At 40.3% G+C, this 15235-nt stretch overlaps 1 protein-coding gene across 3 annotated transcripts in view; it reads left to right on the top strand.

Moving 5' to 3' along the window:
* Positions 1-1342: 1342 nt before the first annotated feature.
* CMC1 (C-X9-C motif containing 1) overlaps positions 1343-15235 on the top strand; it is a 48057-nt gene continuing 34164 nt past the window's right edge. For all 3 annotated transcript variants that reach the window (XR_013927874.1, XR_013927875.1, XM_080385832.1), the window contains exons 1-2: positions 1343-1493; positions 13318-13410. Coding sequence is in view for 1 of the 3 variants with exons in the window: in XM_080385832.1 (XP_080241958.1) it covers positions 1427-1493; positions 13318-13410 (160 nt within the window). In the remaining 2 variants the exon portion in view is untranslated. The remainder of the gene's footprint in view (positions 1494-13317; positions 13411-15235) is intronic.

Here is a 15235-nt window from a genome sequence, read left to right as displayed (position 1 = left end):
CTCCAAGGAACAAGAACGAACTAGTGGATTAAAAAAGCCCAACCCACAAAGACACTTAATGCTCTATAACAGAAATGCTCTAGATCAGTAAGGCCAAAAGCATTTGTATGGAAGATTCTGCCTGCATCACGCTCTACTAATTTCTGTGAACATATCAGCACAAAGTACTTGGCTCGCAGTGTGTCCTCAAGTTGAAACGATCCATTTTCAAATAAAGGGACTGAATTTTCACATGGGGAAAATTATGTAAATCTGCAGAAAACCTGTGGATCTGAAACTTTAATGAAATTTCATTTTAAGAATAAATATCATGGTAATTGTGATCTAAATTCCTCCCACTGATTTGTTATTAGACTGCTTGTGGTTACCTTCCAGAAGCATACAAAGTCTGTCTGGTGCTTGGGGAAGGCTCCTGGGCTTCCCACTTACCTGAGAACATGATGTTTAAAGCTTACCTTTCCACTGAACAGGAATTAACATTGCAGGATAACAGAGGAAATGCTATATTTGGAAGAATTTTTGCAGCCTTGCATAAGAGGCTACTGCATAAAATGGCCAATTTTCCATACCGCCCATCAGTCTAAAATGTTGAAGACAGGAAAAGACGGTGGGTTCTCCGAAAATTCTGTATTGTCTTTGTTAAAATAAGTCCCAAGTTTCTGCTATGCCTCGTTTTCAGGTTTTCATAGTTTCTGCTGCATTTTGCTAGGCTGACCAACACCCCTGCAGAACTTTCCATGGCAATATTTTGCCCGAGTTTCTGGTGGGACACTACATTTTCTGATTCCTCCACCACCTGAACACCTGTCACAGGAGGGCAGTCCCAGAGACATACAATACAGAGCCAGGACAGAGGGCCTCCTGCCCACATAGCTGGATGCTCTTTTTAAAGGGCACAAACCAACTCATCAATAAAAGCGACCACCGTTGTAATACTCATCTTCCATTTCACGCCTTTGCTGTGGAAGCTGCGGACACTCCAAGGGCTCCCTCAGCCGGAGGCTGTGCCACCCCTCGCCCGCAGCCCTATCGGGGCTGCACTCACACAGCTGTTTGCTTGTGGCTCCCGAGGAAGCCGCCGTTCCCTGTACCCGAACCTGCAGGGACCCCTCACTAACCCCCAGACACCGAGCCCACCCACGCCTCCTCAGCCCCGTTCACCGCACCTTGCCCTCGGCCGCGGGAGCACGGCGCGCAACGGCGACCGACCGCCCGCCCCGCCACCTGCCCGCCCGCCTCACGACGGCAGCGAACGCCGCGCGTGCACCCCGCCGCACGCGCCCGCGCCCCCCTCCCGCCACACCGCTGGCGCAGGCGCCTCCCCCGCCCGCTCGTTTGCAACGCCCTTCGCCGTGCGCCCGCCCGGTGCAAGGAAGAGGGGGCGGGGCTCGGCGGCGCCGCGCCTGCGCGGCGGGCCCGGGCCCGGATGCGGTCTGTGCGCAGCTGCCGCTGCAGCGTGGAGTCGCAGATGGAGCCTCCCCCCGGCGCCGCAGGTAGGGGCTGCCGCTGCCCGTGCTGGCTGGCTGGCTGGCTGGCTGGCGGGCGGCCGGGCGGCGGTTCGCACGTGCAGCGAGGGGGAGGGCGGCAGCGGCGGAGCGCCCCCTCTGTTCTGCACACACACACCCCCCGCCGCCTCGGCTCGCCGCCGCCCGCCTCGACAGGGCTTCCTGTGGGAAATCCCCGCCGCTTTCCGCTGCCCCCTCACACACGCGGGCGAGGAGAGCCGGTTGGGCGGCACCGCCGGCGGGGGCTGGGAATGGCCGCCTGCAGGGGCTCGGCCCGCGCTCGGCGAGCCGTGTGGCTGGGGCTGCCCTGCCGCGGGCTGCTGGCGCCCGCTGGGCAGCGCCCTCCCCGCCGCGTCCTCCCGCCGGCCGTGGCCTCCAGCGGCAAGGCACGGGGCGCGGCCTGCGGCCTCTCCTCAGCAGCGGCGCAGCTGCTCCGGGGCGTCGAGGTGCCCGCGGGGCCTCGCCGCCGCCGCCCGGCCTGCTCTGGCCTCCCTGGCCGTGTAACAAACGTAAAGGGAAAATACCAAGGCTACGTGGTCCTCAGGTTCGTGTTACCAGGATCTTGTCTGGACAGCTACAGCCGCATATCCCCAGCAGTGACATTTGCCCATGTGCTTCCACCTAATATTCACTCATCCGCCCTGCCCTGAGGCTGGTGCCTTTGGCTGGTTATGTTGGTGTTAAAAGGCCACTTGCCCCAAACCCAGCGAACCCAGCAGGCATCGGTATGCTTCAGGTAACGTGAGGTGTTGAGACATGAGTAGTTTGTGGCAAACTGTAGCAGCTGTGACTGTACACCTCGGTCCCAGCAGCCTTTGGTCTTTTCTTCAAAAGCTGAAGGGTGCTGGCCAAGGCCAAGGTCTCAGTTTCTGATGGAAACCTGTACTGAGCCTCGCTCTCTGGCCTCTACAAACAAGGCATTTATAGAGTAATGAAGTTCTGGCTTTGTTGATCATACCATCTAAGCATTGATCTCTTATTAAATTAAGAAAATGTTGTAAAACTTAACTGCTGCATTTCAAGGGATTGTTCATTTGCAGTGTAGTTTTGCTTCTTGTTTGCTCTTTGGAAAAAGTCTACTTAGTACACTAGCTTAAATCAAGCTATTGTGCATTTGCCGTATAGCAAAAGCAATGGCTCCAAACACGGAAGTTCATCAGTGTTCTGCTTCCAAATTCATGTCTATAACAACGTTATGTGTCCATCCTAATCCACGTTGTAGTTGTATGTTAGCTGTGATAGGGCTACTGAGGATGTACTTTGAGTACGTGCTATGCGACACCAATACTGAGATTCATCTGTTGAGTAGTGTCATTGCTTATTGACACCTCTCTAAATCTGCTACCTTGTTATCTGGTATCTTTTGCTTATGCCCTGCCCCCTTCTCCCCCTCAGTCCCTGGCTGTTACGGCTCTCTTGAAAACCTCAGAACACAACCTAAAAGCCAAGGTGTCTAAGTGAGGTTGTAGAGAAACTGGAACAATAGCTGCAAGAGGTGTGAGCTGCCCTGTTCATATCAGTAAGATGTTAGCTCAGGTACCCCAATGTGGTAGTTTTTAATGTCATCATTGTTAACTGCTTCTTGGCTTCCATACCAGAAAAAAGAAGAATCACAGTTTAGTGAATTGTTACTGTGACTGATGCTTCATTTTACAGTCGCAAAAGACATAAATAAATACTCTCATGGCTTTGCCAGGCAGTAGGGAGTGAATATCAAGGAGTCTTCTGAAGCTCAGAATGTGGAACCTGTGAATTATGTTGTGATTTGTATGGGAGGATTTTTTGACAGCCACAGTTTGGGAAGGGAACTGTGGCTGCATCATTAGGTGATTGTATTCAGTAAATAAATTAGTAGATAAATCTGTTGACAAAATTTTAGTTACACTGTTTTGTTTTATCCTTCCTCGGCATGAATGTGCTGCAGCCCAGTGTTGAAGTTGGTTTTTGTATGCAGCGCTTCTAAAACTCTGTAGGGTGCTGTTTTCAGCAGTAGAGGTCATGGGTTATTAGAAAGCTCATTTTCTTTTTAATGTGCACTTGGTTGTAGCTGTTATTTTCGGATAGTGATGTTTGGATCCCTAGTTGAAGATTCACAAGCATGTAAAGAGAAGAGCAGCGTTATTGACAGTAGCTTAGATACACAGTGCAGGATTTGGTACCTATCCTGGACATTTTTTGGGGTCTTAAAAACAGAGGGGCTGAAGACTGATTTCATAATTTTCCTAAGCTACTTAAGTTTCTTACTGTCATGTGGAAATCTAAGTTGTTAAATACAGCAACAGTATATCAGTGGAAGGAGAGAATTGGGCTTGCAAAATGGTTGTGACTTGTTTCAAAGTGGCATGGGCAGTTAAGACGGAGCTGGAAGAATACATTGAAAGGAATGAAATTACAGCTTCCAAAGGTAGAAAGGAAAAAATTTTGCCTTTAAATTCAACATCACTTTACCTCCCTTACTGGTAAAGTGATGTTGAATTTAAAGGCAAAATATCTAAATAAAATGAAGAACAGTTCCAGCTTTTAATTAAACTTCTTTAGATAATATGCGTGTTTAAAAACATAAGTTACCATTGTCAAGAAGGGAGTTGAATGAGAATGACCTTTTTGATATTCCTGGTGTCTTTGACCTGGGACGTGATTGGGAACATGAAGGGAAAAGATAATTATGATTTCCAGAAGTTATTTGACACCACATCTTGAAGAACTGTTCAGGGAAAAGAACTAAAAAAATGAAAGATGTATTGAGAAGCTGCAGTGAGTTTCATAATACTGAAACATTTGAAAGGGTTCTTTAAAGAGAGTTTAAAATCCAGAATATTATCTGCAGTCCTTGTGCTAATATAACCAAAAGGCTTTTAGCCTTCTCTCTGTGTCAGGATGCCTCATGCTGTGCTACTTTTGAAAACACTGATGTGTTTTGATCATATCTGTGTTGCTGGTTTCTAAATCTTTATTCATTTGTGTTATGTACTGATTGTTAAATACATGGGTACAGAAATCTAAGGTAGGCATTTTTTCTTGTCTCTTAATCCTTACTCGCAGTCAAAAAAAAAAAAAAGCAGGAAGAATGTACTCAGTCCTGTTATTCAAAAGCCTTGCTCTTAATTTTTGTGTGGTGTTTGTTACTTGGAATGAAAGGTGTAAACTTTATCTTCAAAGGAGTAGTCAGAGAGCTAAATACTCAAGCTGCTCTCAAGGAATTTGGGCAGGTATTTTTTTTTAAATGAAACTTCCATTTGTGAATTACATTTTTTTTCTTTATGCCTAATTACACAATTCAGAGAATTGGTAAAGAGGAATATGTAGTGCTGAAGCCACCATTAGTGTTATTGGACATGGTGGGAAATCTTAGGTGGTTAACATTTCCTGCCATAATTGGCATTCATTGGTTGTTAGATTTTTCCTGTGTGCCTTCTTCATCCAGGTGCTGGTTACTTCCTTTTTTCTATGTTGGTTTTACCTGTTACTCATCTCTTGTTTCTGATGCAAGTTATTGCACTGTTCTTGTGGTCACTGCTTAGCTGTATTTTATGTGATCAGTTTGGTTTATATACTTCAGATAGCTTGTGATTTTTGCAGCACCTTTCTCTGTTTCTTACCTCAGGTGGAACTAAGCAGTAAATTCTTGCACAACATCCACTGTTAGAAAGGTCATAGAAGAAATAGGGATTGTACACTTGGGACCAATTTCACACAAGAGGTGCTCAAAAGTTTGGGCTTTGCTTAAAAAGTGTGGAACCCTATATGCAGGTATCTAGTTGTATCTGTGCTTTTACTATATTTTTGCTGTCCCAGTAAAAAAACAAAACGTGTATTTGGTTGCTGAAATATTGCTGCATGGATGTCTTTGTGTAAGTGAAAGTTGCATTGAGGATTTTCCGTCAGTTACCAAGTGAAATATTCAGAAGCTTTACAATGGCAGAGTTAAGGCTGCCTGTGCCATTTTAGTCCTTGTCTGGTCCGTGTCCCTAGCTGTGTTTGTGACTTTGTATTTTGTGTGTTTTGCTGGAATCCTCATCTAAAGTTGTCAGAAGAGATTTGAGGTGGCGTGGGGTGTTCCCCTTATAGGTGCCTCACACCTTAAGTTTTCCTACCTGGCAGGGTGGTCATACTTGAACAGTAGTTCAGGCTAGATGTTAATGAACCTGCATTTTTTTCAGTAGTAAATATTAAGCTCTGATCTATAATTAATTTTTGGGCCATTAACTGGCTTTCATATGTGATCAAGAATGTGAAAAAATTCTCCTGGTGTCAAAAACCTTGGCAAGCAACTTCAGGTTTGGCTTTACTTATTACTCACTAGATGTACAAATATTTGCAGTCTGCATGTAATTAACAAGTAAGTGTGCTTTGTTGGGTCTGCTTTTCCTTTTCTTTCTAGATATTACAGACTTGCTGTAATATGGCCATTGTTCATTTTTAGCAAACAGGCTTGTCAGTGTTCTTGTAATCCAGTACTGCCATATTGCAAGAACATGAGCCCCAAAGCAAAATGTAAGATAACAAATTCAGCCAGTGAAAAAGGTGAAAATTGACTTTGAGGTGATGATAGAATGGTGAGAAGTTAAAGCTTTGGAAATTTTCCTTGGTGTTGTCATCCCTGTACTCCATCTTAATTTAAAATGATGTCAGTATTAGATAGAAAGATCTCAAAATCTGTAACTTTTTAAATAAAAAGAAATTGATATACATTTAAAAAAGAAAATATGGTTGCTGCATAAAGAAACTGCACTGATCTGCCTCTTTCGCTTTTAAATCAGGTTTAAGGATAGCATGTATGTTGTTTCACTTTGATTATAACACTTCTGGCACTTCATGTTGTCCTTCTATACTTTAAAACCTTAGTAGAGAGCAAAGTACTGAAGACCCTAGTTTGTATGCAAACCGCTATGTGCAAATTAAATTACCAAACTCGGTGACATTTCACATGTGCATAAAGTTGTTTGGTCCTGGTCCGTCATCAGTCAGTTCACAGTGGATGTTTTTGACTGATAAAATCCTTTATCTTTAACAGGATCCTGAACGTTTTTTTGCGACTGAGGTTGCAAAGCAGTATGCTGAAATGATTTGCCTCTTTGGCCCCGTGAACCTCTTGGCAGTAAGGGCATAGGAGCCCCCTCACAGGCTACAGGATTGGGTACTTAAAGTATTAATTACATTGATACATAAAATTACAATTGTAGGAAAAAAAACTTAGATTGTAGAAACATGTTTTTTTTCCTCCCATGAGTTTAATGGGTTTATCTCTAAATTAATTTGTTTGATGTGTGGCGTAGTGTTTCAGAATAGAGGTTTTAAGTAGTTGGTAACATACTCAGCTATACAGACTGTTTGATGGTACGCACAAATGAATTTGCGTGGATTAACCTAAGATTGGTGACTTCTTATTTAATACAAAAAGGGTAAGTTAGGCAGAATAAAGGAGGTGAAAATTTTGAATTGAATGCATTCTTTTCCTGGAGGAGTAGTAAGCTATAATTTATCTTTGCCTATTCAAAACGCTGTTGCAGGTATACTAAATCTGAAATGGTTTTTGTAAAAGTCCAACCTCCAGAGCCAATAGTCTGAATGATGAAAGGAATGTTTGCAAATAAGCATGCAATTAACATTGTGCTGGTCCTTCTGTGACAAATAAAAGTGTATGTTTTCAGTGTAGTTTTATAATTAGCTCATAGGCAAATGTTTTAAAAAAACCTTTGGGATGACACAGATTATTTACAGCACAGAAATAATTTTTCCAAATGATATGAAAAATAACTCAATCCCCCAAATTAATGCATTTACATAACTTAGTAATAAACTTGTTATTCATTCTCCAGCCCATCTTAACTTTGTGTGGTTTATACTGTAGGTCTGCATATGAAAAAACTGAGAGGTGGCAGGTAAACTCAAGTTTAGTACACTCAGCACAGTTGAAGGCAAGACCTTCCCTTCCAGGAAAAGAACTGTATTACACTTCTTCAGAATGAGATTTTCTTTAAATGTGGTGTAAATTAGAGAATTGGAATTCTGCATATATATTCTTGTTTTTCTCCCCTTTCACTGTAATAACTATTATTTCTGCTGCTGAAGTTTCATTAATACTTTTGAAGTTCTATTTCTTAGCTTAAAAAAGAAAGGCATCTTAGAAACCTATCCACTGACAACTGCTTATCTTTGATGGCAGCTAGTAGGAAAAAAATAGTAAGGTGTATTTAAAAAAAACCACAGTCCCTTTTATGGCTCTGCATTTCTGAACCAAAGCCACAAAATAATTAAAGTGATTGTTTTAAAATGTTTATATTTTGAAGAGTGTTATATTTTTTGACTTGGATTCTTGAACCTTGACTGAACTTTCTACAGCATTTTTGTTAGTAAATAACATAGCTGATGGCTAGAAGTTTATGTAACTGGGACTTCAAAGAAAACATGAGGTATAACAGTTGCTAATGAAAATGTTAAAACCTCCATAAAATTTGTTCTGTTTTTCTTATATACTGTGATTCTTACTGAAATAGCTATAATATTTAAAGTACTACTTTGAGCTGTTTTTTTAAAATGTACATAAACTGAACCAAGAATATCCAAATTACAGCTTGTATAATGAGAAGTGCATGTTTCAAAAACTGTTGCTGGAATCACGACTTGCATCCTCTTGAATGTAGAAGGTATGAGTAATCTGTGTCCCTGCTACCTGAAGTCATGAGTGAGGTGAAAGCAGGGCTGTAAACTACCAGCAGGACATAGTGACAGAAGGGTGAAGAAGTCAGTTACCAACTGTGCTGAAGGAAGAGAGGACATGGTATGACTTTTCTCAGGACTCATTCTATGAGAGCTTTTGTCTTAGACTATTACAAAAAGGGGATACCAATTAATACGACAAGCTGCTATGGTCCCTTTCATTATTAGGACTGTAAAGCAGCTTTGTGTTTCAGTTTCCTCTTGTCCTCTTAAAGGTCTGCTGGCTACAGCACAGGTCTACACCGCGGTCCTCTCTTTTTTTTTTTTTTCCAAGGCCTTCATGGATCCTGTGGTCAGAGGCTAAGAAGCCAGGAGAGTATTCATCATCTGTTTTCTCAGCTTCAGTACAGAGTGAATTTGATGTGTATTCTATGCTGTTCTAGTGGTTGTGATGCCCTTGTTCCTATTGATGCATTTATTTCCTGGGAGGTTTTTTTGGTGATTTTTAGAAAAATAATTAAAACCTTTGAAAAAAGTGGCGGTGGTCCTTGGCCTTCAATGGCAATAAATAGCTTTTGCAGTTGAAGGTTTTGATCAACCACAGAAAACTATTACAATTGTAGTCTTGTGCCCTGTATATTGTATGCAACTAGAGAACTGTTTCAAGCACTGAGATTTGCCAAACCCCACAGATTTTATTTGTAAAACAAAACAAAAAGTCTTCAACGTGGTGTTAGTGTGTTGCTGAATAGAGATAACTCCTAGTTTATCAGTCTCCTTCCTTTAATTCTTTACACTGGGCTGAGGTGGTATGGAAGAAAATTTCTCTTTCACAGCGGTATTCCCTTTTCTGTAGTTTTCTGCCATTCTGTCTTTTTTTTTTTCCTGGCAAATGCAAGCTTATAACCTGTATACCCATTCTTTATCCTCTCCTCGGTTCCTTGTCCCCACAAGGAGTGTCACCGTTCTGGAATGTGCTGACCTCTGTCTTTAGGAAACATTCAGTAGTTTCATGATACACCTTGGTTGTAGCCTTATTTGCATTTTCAAGAATCTAGTGACTTAGATGCTGTAACATCTACAAGCCTGCATTTGGTTTTAATTTTGGCTTAACTTCTGCATGTATTTTTACAAAATACTTAGTTTTTACTGTTAATTATATTTAGTCTGCTTTTTTAACCTTTACTCAGTTAAAGCTTGTGTTCATCTATCTCTCCCTTGTACCTTGATGGTACTTGGGAATTTCAACAGAATGTAAGGTAAAGGTAGAATCTCAGAGTGTTAAGTTACTCTACAGATGTGCCTGAGTTTTGGCTGGCAGGAGGAGAAGGAAAAGCTGCTGCTAACATTTGTCTGGCCCACTGGAAGCTGAAAGGTAATATGTTCTTGTTGGTTCACTTTGTGGCCAAACACCATGATCATCTCAAAGAGCCTACCCAGAAGACCAGGCAAAGTGTGTGGAGGATGTGGGTGGGGACCAGAGGTTATCGGCTTTCAAATGCAGAGGGCAGACTGTAGAAAAACTTACTTCTTGCTTCTCTGAGGATAATTGTATTGATGTTTTGAAGGTAAAAAAAACCAGTAGTAGGTCTGTTGTAATGCAGATTCTTCTGTGGGGACTAGTCTGCAGCAAATCTGATATTAGAATAAGAATTATCTTTCTTAGTGCAGAATAGTGAACTTTTAAAAGGGGAAAAAAGCTCTTATTCTAGAAACCGTAATATAGTTGAAACAAGGCAAAAGGAATCAATGGTTTCACATCCTGGCTGTCTCATGTTTTTTGATGAAGTCTTGCTTCTGCGAGATTGTTTCCTTGAAAGTTCTTGCCGTATATGTTACTTCAGAGCTGATTAGGTTGAATTGATGATGATCTTGCAAGTGTTTGTACGTTGGTATCAGAAATGCAGTTATTCTGCACATAAACATATTTTTCTAGCTGGTATCAGGTACTGTTAATATTTGTACTTTATTTTTCTTTAATATTTTGCATAAATGCTAGAAATACCAACTTTAGTCACCTGTTTTAAGATACTTGAAGGAAAATCACTGTAAGTGTAATGCAGTGGATAGTTTAGGATCAAGGAAGAATATTAAAAAACTGAAGACATTACAGTTGAAACTCATGAGTAGATACAGTATTGCCCAAACTGAACATCTGCATTTGAGCTATTTGGAGAGATGGTGGCACCCAGTTGCCTAAAATTACCTCCTAGACATTAGAAGATGATTTGAATTGCTTGTGTAATGGTTTGAAAACTGATACTTACCAACATTCTTTTAAAAACTGTAGATGAACTTTTAAGTTACATTTGAATTACTGTTGTAGCACTCTTCTGATTCTTCGTACTGGACACTGCCCCGTGTCCTGATGTGCCCTCTCCTTCCTGGATTTTCAGCCTCTGCAGGTTTGACAACACGGGACTAAAAAGAGGAACATTGCCTGGAGCACGGCTCTGTCATGGTTCTGGTTGAGCTGGTGTTAACACCACTACAGCTACTTCTTGCTATCAGTCTTATGCCCCTTTCTTTTTGAATAATCAAACAGAAAAGTGGGTGCTTAAGCTTAGATAAAACCTGAAAATTGTTTTTGACTGTTTTGGGCTAACGAGGGGGCAGGGAGGCCTTCCCTTTTTAATTTTTTTTAGGGGATGCCCTTGTCCTGTTTTCTTTCTGGTCTTCCGTTGTGTTCCTATCTGCTTCTGCTCTTTGTCGGTAGTGGGTGGCTGACCCTTGCATTGGAGCCCTGCGCTTTGTTGTTGTGGGAGCTGTGGGTACTTGTAGCCAGCTCTGCCAGCAGGGGAACCCAGGTGCCCTTCCCAGGCCCTAAAGGCTTCTGTGCTGTCTGCTACGTTTCCACCTATGCTGGGGTATAAAAGTTTAATTAAGTAATTATTAGAACTCTGAAAGTAGATCTACTTACTTCAAAGTGTAAACCAGGTGAGACGTACTTTTTTGCATGTCTTGAGTTAGTTTTCTGTCTTGAACTGGTCAGGCACTGTGTGGTTAAGTGCGTAGTAGTGCTGATGTGATGGGGTGAATGAGGGCAGTGGGGGACTTAAAACTTCCCTTTTGGTGACAGCTAGTAACGCACTTGCTATCTATTCACGTTCGTAGGTTAGCTTAGTTTCTGCCTACTCTAAGCGTGAATATAACCAATTTAAATTTAAAAAGAAAGGCAGGAAGCTTAGGCTGCTGTAGTTTGAGCCAGTGGTGGTCATGACAGTTCAGTCTTCCTTCTTGTCCTAGTCTCATGCTGTTCCCTCTCATGGGCTATTTATGCATTTATATAGTGAACTGGATCAGAGAATTTATCTAGCTGAAAAATTGCCTGCAAAGAAGTTTATTTACCTTTAAACCAAATTAACTCCCCGTTTTGGGTCACCACAGGGCTGCAGAGCACATCTGTGTGGGCAGAGGGAAAATAGCATCACAGGGATCAGGAGAGGCAGAACTGCAGCAGTGTCAGCTTGTTTTGGTTGAAATTGTTCAGAGTAGAGCTGAGGCATGTAAGCTTGGTGGTGCTGTTTCCTGCCATGTCATTCAGCTGAAGTGGTTTGTCCTGCTTTTTAAAAAAAAGTACGTAAAATTTTATGGCAGCTTTGTGTTGTCTGTAACATAATAAATGCCTGGTACAACATATTTGTACTGATACTCTGCAGAAAGTTAAAATGAAAGATACTTCATTGTAATTATTTTATGTCAGTCATGAAAACAGGAGCATAGAAGTGAATCTAAGTCATGAGCTATTTGTGTTTGGCATTTTTGTTGTATTTACAGAAGACACTTTTTTTCTATCTTTTGCTGTAGAAATTCCAATTTTTGAATTGGAAGTTTTTGAGAAAGATAAGTCTTTAATTCAGGTTCTGAATATCGCTCATTGTAATCCTCTCTTTTGTTACCCAATGCCCCTAGTAATATCACAGATTCAATACTGTGTAACCTCATAGCGTTAATAAACTTTAAAACATGGTAAGTGAGAAATGTTTGTCTCTGTTGCATTTTGATCTAGAAGTAACTGTGGATGCTCTGAAAAACAGATAGTGTTTGAAAGCGGTAGGTAACTTAAATTCTGCTTCTTTCCTTTTGAATTTGAATACATCACAGTTTTAATTTCTTTAATTTTATCTTTTTTTGTTAACCAATTTTTAAATGAAATTATTTTTGTTTAAATATTCAAAATAACAGTGTGTCTGACAGTAGAGTTTTCATAATGTGAGCATCACATCTGATGCTATTCTGAAGCATATCGACATCAAAGGGTGAATAAATAGTGTGTTTGAGGAGGAAACCCAGGTATTTGATATAATTGTGTTGGACTATACAATGTTCTGAACGAATATCCTTTAAAGGGTTTTTAACTGAGAAGCTGAGAAATGAAAAGCTGTACTTGATAAATTCTCATCCCTTTGTTTTAAAGAAAGTGGATTTGGAAATGCACTGTTTTTTTCTAAATGGTGTGTGTTTTAACTATTCAAGATCACTAGCTGTACTCAGAGTACTGAATTCTGTTTTGAGACAACTGAAAGCAAACTGCAACTGTACTTTAATTGCAGAATTCAGGCAGCAGCATTTGTTCATGTTAAATTGAATTTCTCAATGAAGAAACTCCTAGATCCTCCATTTATTAGGCTTCTTAGGCTTTTTTTTTTAAAGAACTGAAGTCTTCCATGTAGCAATGCAAATTTCAGGTTGTGCTCTAATATGTGCTGTGTTTCTCAGCTTTGTGACAGTGAGCAAAAAAGCCAGTTTGTAGAGATAATGTACATAGAAAAATATTAGTATTCTGAAATAAAAGTAATTCTCAACCTTTGTGCAGTCTGTAGGCAGACCTTCTATTTAGTAATGCAGAAATTAGAATGTGTTGCCAGAATTCTCTCCATTAATTTTGGTTCATTGTACACATTGAACAGAACAGAAATATTCAGGGTAATGCATACATTTGTATCTGAGCAATTTTAAGTCTTGGGACTTTCCTGCCTTTTGATCTGTGTGGTCCTCCCATGGTACTTTATGCTACTAGTTTGTGACAGTTTTAGTGTACTCGTGTATCTTATATAAACAATGTGGGTTTATTTCTGTAGATTGACTTTCTCTGATGTATAGGTAAAACCCCCTATTTTTCTTATTTTCTGTTTTTTTTCCACTCTTGCAGAAAATTCTAAGCTGAGACATGTAGAAAAAGATGTTTTGATTCCAATGATAATGAGGGACCGAGCCAAGGAGCTGTGTTCAGATAAAGTGCAAGGTAAGAGTAAATATTCATTGGGAGATCAGATGTATTCCATTTTGTCCCTGAATATAATCCCTGTTTTTGAAGCCAAGCAATCATAGAATTAATACGTATGATCTGCATCTTATCTGTACACTGTGAAACTGGTAGTAACGTGTATAAATCTGTGGTGTTGGCTTTGGCTGCTTGGTGATGTGGACTATTTTTGAAAATGACTTGTTCTTGAGGGCTGTGGAATTTAGTATGATTAATATAAAACTTCCCACATCTCAGTCTAGACTATGTGATGACAGAGCAACACAAGATTTACTGTATTCCTGTACGTAATATTTGATACTTATATAAATGGAATTGCATCATGTGAGCCTTCAGTTAGGGGTCTCCTTTATTATGATAAATGTATTTAAATATTCCCAACTAACTGCATCCTTTCCCTGACCCAGTATTTTAATGATACATGCACATAAACTTGTTATTAGGCAGATGTTGAAACAGGATAATGCAGTCCACTTTTGCATGTTTACATTTTCTTTTGAAGAGTACTGGACAGTAACTCTTTGAAATTGGGTATCACATTCAGACACAGCTGTTCATACAGTCCTGGAAGAAATCTGGAACTTTTTGAAGTATGAGAAAGATAGAGCTACTTATGTGCAGGTTAGCCAAGAATGCTCCTGTTCAGAGGGATATAAGAAAGGAAGAAAAAAAAAAACCAAAACCAGGCCACAGAATTGTTCTATACAAGTGGCACACTTTTGGTAGGGTGTGCATGCCTCTTGTCATCTAGATCTGTGTTCTCTAAAAACTTTTTTGATTGTGCACTCCATCAGTAAAACCCTCTGAGCATGGAATCCCAATAGATGTTTATTTATTTTAAATCATATACGTGTACCACTGTACTAGTGCATTATGTACATTATAACACATAAAAATATAAATTAAAAAAGGATGATATAAAAATGAAATAAACAGTACTTTAAAATAACTTTATGCTATTAATGGTAAAAATAAATATTACTGTTAATAACTATTTTTATTGAGAGCTATGTGATTGAATATGCTTTTTAAAAAAATAAATCCTTGTTGAACACTGTGAAACAGCATCTAAGTTCAGTTTATTTCAGTGCTTGGTTTTAATGGTCACAGCTAAAAAGATACTTGACAGAGATGTTTAGATCCCAGTGGAAGAGGTGCATTGTTGCCTGCACTTACTACATCATGACACTCATTTTTCAAACCCATCCACAAGTTTTGCAAAGGTTTTACTTGGAAGTTAGGCTAGTGAATGACGATCTTCCCTGATGTCAATCTGTTGTTCTTCCAAACTAATCAGAAGGTGTTGCATGCTTATGTTTTTAACAGATAGATTCAAAACCCACTGAAACTGTCAATTGGATGATTTTTAAATAGGTTTAGATCTGTTTCTATCCTTCTGAATTGTACAGATATGAGAGGTTTTTATAGGTGACACACTCACATTGTGTTCAGCAACAAGAATGAAACAAAACATCACATACTGAGGGGAACATACCCAAACACTTGTTTTCAAAATGCTCTCTCCATAGCCTGAGTTTCTTCTGAAAAGCAGTTACTTTCTCACTCACTGTTAAAATGTCCCCTTCACCTCGAAGGGACCTACTAAGAGTGTTTATTTTTTGGAAATACCTGCTAGGCAGCAAATGACTCACAGCCACCTGTCATCACTGAAAAGGTCAGCAAATTTGGATGCTACTATCTGAAGAGCTTGTTTTTATAAAAAAGTTAAGTACAGCGATGTCACTCTGTAGCACTTTGTGCACTCTTGACTCCAATTAACTTGCTGCAGTACCTCCCTATGTGT

The sequence above is a fragment of the Falco punctatus genome (genome assembly GCF_963210335.1).
Source record: "Falco punctatus genome assembly, chromosome: 4".
Taxonomy (NCBI): Eukaryota; Metazoa; Chordata; class Aves; order Falconiformes; family Falconidae; genus Falco; species Falco punctatus.
The sequence above is the reverse complement of the archived record's forward strand: the minus strand, read 5'-3'. Positions and strand labels throughout refer to the sequence as shown.